The sequence below is a fragment of the Artibeus jamaicensis genome, unplaced genomic scaffold, assembly GCF_021234435.1.
Source record: "Artibeus jamaicensis isolate MK-2021 breed Jamaican fruit bat unplaced genomic scaffold, CSHL_Jam_final contig_1998, whole genome shotgun sequence".
Classification (NCBI taxonomy): Eukaryota; Metazoa; Chordata; class Mammalia; order Chiroptera; family Phyllostomidae; genus Artibeus; species Artibeus jamaicensis.
The window spans coordinates 8,011,306-8,016,393 of NW_026521407.1; the positions used below are offsets into that span (position 1 = coordinate 8,011,306).

Consider the following 5,088-nt stretch of genomic DNA (forward strand, 5'->3'; position numbering starts at 1 on the left):
GTTTCACAAAATTCTGAGCCACATTCAAAGCATAGCAAGACACTGTAATATTCATCAAAAGTGGGCTTGGGTTTTTTAAAGGTTGTGTAACAGTCATCGACACTGTTATGGGAATTATAACTTTTCTTCACACTTTAAAAAATGTTTTCTTCATATGCTTGCCATACCCCCCTTGACTCGACTACAAACGTCTCGGCAGGTGGTGACCAAGGCTGAGTCCTTTCTCCTTTGTGTTTTCTCCATGGTCTTCACCCAGTGGACACTCTATAAACAGGTCACCCAAGCTATCATCTAACATGGCTTGTTTTTCACTCCCCAGGGACCTTTTTGGCTGGTCGGTCAAATCTACCCAACCTAAATAAAGGGCTGAAGGCCCTGGGTTGGTTTTCAAACAAAAATAGACGGTTCCAAGGAGGAGAGAGGGGATTGATGGAACAGAGAACAACAATAAAATGTCCCTAACTGGAACCTACCACCTCACAAGGGCTGGGCTAGAATGCAGCCTTTGAACTCTTTACTGAAAAATTATTTTCTTTAGTTAACTCACAGCAGGGACCAAATTGCTCTGGAACATTCAATCTTCCTAAGAAAACAAACTAGTACCAGGCACCCTAAAGCACATGAAAAAGAAAGGAGTATTGTTTAAGAGCCTACTACGTTCCAGGCTGCAGTCCACGTTAGTTCAGAATCAACTCAATTCAAACAACCAGTGGGTTGTTCTTTTTTTTTTTCATCAAAGCAAGGTTTCCTTTTAGGCAATGCCTGCATAGCCTAATTCTAGATATTGTCTAGACTTGAAAGTTTAAGGGGATGTTTTCGGCTGAAACCTGCGAAACCTCCCAACTGGCTGAGGTTTTGCCGAAGGACCGTGAAACAATGTGTTTTCTTCCCTAGACCAGATGATACACTTCTGAATGGTAGAGGGCAGCAGAGGTTGAAAAGAAAAACCACATCTTGGGCGAAAGAAAGTTGAGTGCTGCAGGCCGTCACAATCAGAACACCGAACTCCACTGCTTGGAATGCTGGTGAATACTTTTGAGAGATTTCCGAAATCTCTCTTCTCCAGCTTTTTCCAGGCTCCAATCACACCCACCACAAAGAAAACTGAGTTTGAGTTTTGAAACTTCAGTTCGGTTCTTCACCGGAGGGAAAATTAACCACAAGTGCCATTTCAATATCCATCTCCCCAGGGAGAGAAACTGCTTCAGGATGAGAAAGCACCACACAGATTTATTTAGAATTACAGAAAGGCAGGCCGGTAGGAGTAATACAATTATGTCACTAACGCAGAAAGTATATGATGCCACAAAAGTAACTTGCCCAAGGTTAACATAGTTACATCAGGGCGAAGCCCAGCCAGGACTCAGGCCCCCTTAAGACCAGTTCATCTTTGAAGTTTCTGGTCCACTCTAGTCCACTGAGGCCGATGCAGTGGGGGCAGAAGGTGCGGTACTATTCTTGGGACATTTGAGGGGCTCCCAGAGGAATCTCAGAAAGTTTGTTTACACTAAGGGACTGGAGAGCTTAGAGTGAACAGAGGGAACCAGGATGGACCCATCGGCGCTCGGGCGCTCACTGACATGGACACAGAAGCAGAAACTGGGCAGGTCAGAGCGGACAGCCAGCGGACAAACCCACCTCTCAGGGCCGCCGCCGCCAGCGCCAGGTGCAGGACTCGCCGGGAGCCAGCAGAGGGCGCGCCGCCCCTAGGGAGCCGAGCGGTGACCGCGCTGAGCCCGGCGGGCTAGAGTAGCCTCAGGCGAGCCGGACGCGCCCCTGCAGCTCGGCCACTCAGGGTGCAGGACGGGGCCAAGGAGGAGGAGGAGGAGGAGGAGGGTGAGGAGCGGACCCCCCTCGTGGGCCCGGGTAGCAGACGGGCAAGAGTGCTTTCTTAGGAATTACATCACGCTGCGCAACGCTGCGGCTCCCAGACTCCCCCAGAGCAAAGTGTGTGTGCTTGGTGTGTGTGTGCTGGGGGAGGGGACTTAGACCGAGCCCTGGAGAGAGGAAGGAGAGACGCGCCCGAGTAAAAAGCTCCATGCACATGGAGAAATTCCTTGCGCCGAACTGCACGGAAAAACGAGCGCCCAGCACCTCCCCTCCCAGTGCAAAGCACCCAGCTAGTGAGACCCCTCCCAACACCACCTCGAGCACCCGCTAAAACGACCCGGCACCCTCCAACCCGGCTCCAGCGCGGCCGCAAGCTTTCCCTAGGACTGGCCCTGGCGGGGCGCCTAGAGCCCCAGTTGCATTGCTCCAGGAGAAAGGAGGGGGGCGGTGCATTTTGCTGGAGGACGAGAAGGGGGGAGGTGGTGGGGGAGAGAGAAAATTGCGCTGAGACCTGCCAAGCGCCACCGCCGCCGCCACCACCGCCGCCGCCGCCGCCGCCTGTGAGCTCCGGCGGGCAGCCGGACTGTCGGCTTCCCGGGGCATCTGGGTCCGGCTGGGCACAGCCCTGGGCTCTGCGGAGCCGCCGCTGCCGCCTCCACGGCGAGTGCAGGCGGCTTCCCCCGGAGCCTGTGCCGCTCCAGCTCTTTGGGGGTGGAGAAGTGGGGGGTGGGGTTGTTGTGGGGGGGGGAAGGGGAGGGGGCAACGCTGAGAGAGTCAGTGGTTTCCATGGTGATGGAGCTGAAAGTGCAGGAAATTTAAAGGCTTGGACCTTGCGAGACAGACAAACCGGTGCCAACGTGCGCGGACGCCACCACCGCTGTTGGAGTCCTCCGGACAGAGCCGGCCTCGGAGCCCGAGCAGCCAGAGGAAAGCACCCCCAGGACCCGCTCGGCCCGCGGAGCAGCACAGAGCAGCAGGACTTAGAGCAGCGAGAAGAGGAGGAGGGGAGAGCGGCTCGTCCACGCGCCCTGCGCCGCCACCGGCCCGGGAAGGCAGCGAGGAGCCGGCGTCCCCCGCGCCTGCGGTCGCTCTGGAGTAATTTCGGATACCGCGCCGCCACCGCCTTCCCGAACAGATCCGCGAGAGGAGTTGCGGCTAACTTGTGTGCGGTCTTTCCGCCCGGGTGGGAGCCGGCGCTGCGCGAGGGCTCTCCGGGCGACTCACGCTGCGGGCCCTGCGCCTGCCCAGCCTCGGGTGAGCGGCAGGAGAGACGAAGGAGTGCGGCGGCGCTGCGGGCTCGGCGTGTTCTCCTCCAGCGACGCGGAACGAAGCTGCAGTCCAGGGCGCGCGCGGAAGGCATGGATCGCTGCCCCAGTCTGGGGGTCACCCTCTACGCCCTGGTGGTGGTCCTGGGGCTGCGGGCAGCACCGGCCGGCGGCCAGCACTATCTCCACATCCGCCCGGCCCCCAGCGACAACCTGCCCCTGGTGGACCTCATCGAGCACCCGGACCCTATCTTTGACCCCAAGGAGAAGGATCTGAACGAGACGCTGCTACGCTCGCTGCTTGGAGGCCACTACGACCCGGGCTTCATGGCTACCTCGCCCCCCGAAGACCGGCCCGGCGGAGGCGGAGGATCGGCCGGCAGCGCAGAGGACCTGGCGGAGCTGGACCAGCTGCTGCGGCAGCGGCCGTCGGGGGCCATGCCGAGCGAGATCAAAGGGCTGGAGTTCTCCGAGGGGTTGGCCCCGGGCAAGAAGCAACGCCTGAGCAAGAAGCTGCGGAGGAAGTTACAGATGTGGCTGTGGTCTCAGACCTTCTGCCCGGTGCTGTACGCTTGGAACGACCTGGGCAGCCGCTTTTGGCCGCGCTACGTGAAGGTGGGCAGCTGCTTCAGCAAACGCTCGTGCTCTGTGCCGGAGGGCATGGTGTGCAAGCCGTCCAAGTCTGTGCACCTCACCGTGCTGCGGTGGCGCTGTCAGCGGCGCGGGGGCCAGCGCTGCGGCTGGATTCCCATCCAGTACCCCATCATTTCCGAGTGCAAGTGCTCCTGCTAGAACTCGGGAACCCCCTGCCCGCACCCGGACACTTGATCGATCCTCACCGACTCCCTCTGCACCGTCTCCAACCAGTTCCACCACCCACTGGCGAAGGGATTCAAGATTCAATGAACTTTTTTTTTTTTTTTGGGCTACGGAGATCTAGCTTTCTGGTTCATGTAATGCACTGTGTAACCGTGTAGGAATGTACGTCTGTGTGTATATACGGTCCCAGTTTTAATTTACTTATTAAAAGGTCAGTAATCAACGTTAAAAGTTACCGGCTTCTACTGTATTTTTAAAAAATAATAATAAGCAAAAGGAAAAAAAAGAACAGAGAAAAGAGATACTTATTCTGGTTGTTGCTAATAATGTTAACCTGCTATTTATATTCCGGTGCCCTTCGCATGGGGAAGCAAGGGGGGAAAGTTATTTTTTCTTAAAGTACAAGGAGAGGGGAGAACTTTTGTAGAGCTATTTTCCATTCTTCGGAAAGTGTTTTGATTTTCCTTGAACCTCGAAGAAGCTATAGAGTTCAATGTTATTTTACAGTTATTGTAAATATAGAGAACAAATGGAATGACTAATCATTGTAAATTAAGAGTATCTGCTATTTATTCTTTATAATATCCCGTGTAGTAAATGAGAAAGAATTGCAGAGCAGGATTAAAGAAAACCACTAAAATCTACTGCGCTCCACACCGCGATTCTGTGTTGGTGATTGATGGGAGGGGTGGCGGTGGGGGGGACGGCGGGAGGGCGGGGGAGGAGGGTTTGACGCCGTGCTTACTAGCCTGTTGGGAGACGGGGCTCATCCCCTCTTCTGGTGTGATGGAGGTGACCACTCAATTTTTTCATGGTGGGGGGGGGCTGTTCTCAACCCCTTCACTTGCGGGTCACGTGGCCTCCTCCCAGTCTCCCAGCTTTTTCTCCCTCCGTCCCCAGAGCTCGGCTGGTCCAGACCTCAACACCCAGCCGGCCCCCCGGAGCTGACCCCAGGCAGGGCCGAGGGGCGAGGTGGGGGGGAGGGTGGGCGGCCGCTTTGTCCTGCCTGACAGGCCCTTCACAATGGGGACACGTGTCTTTCACACCTACCCTGGGGGCGGAGTGCCGCTGAAACTTGACCCCCGAGGGATGGGGGGGTCAGAGCGCGCCCACCCAGATCCCGCTACCCCTCCCGCCTCGCCCCCCCCACCACCACCTCAATATCCAGCTCGTG

At 56.5% G+C, this 5,088-nt stretch overlaps 1 protein-coding gene across 1 annotated transcript; it reads left to right on the forward strand.

The window, feature by feature from the left end:
• The first annotated feature begins 2,616 nt into the window (after positions 1-2,616).
• Positions 2,617-4,527, forward strand: NOG (noggin). The gene has a single exon (XM_037163726.2). The coding sequence runs from the start codon at positions 3,189-3,191 to the stop codon at positions 3,885-3,887; it is 699 nt and encodes a 232-aa protein (XP_037019621.1). The 5' UTR covers positions 2,617-3,188; the 3' UTR covers positions 3,888-4,527.
• The last annotated feature ends 561 nt before the right edge of the window (positions 4,528-5,088 follow it).

Coding starts and splice junctions, on each gene's coding strand:
- NOG (XM_037163726.2), top strand. CDS start 3,189: ATGGATCGCTGCCCCAGTCTGGGGGTCACCCTCTACGCCCTGGTGGTG.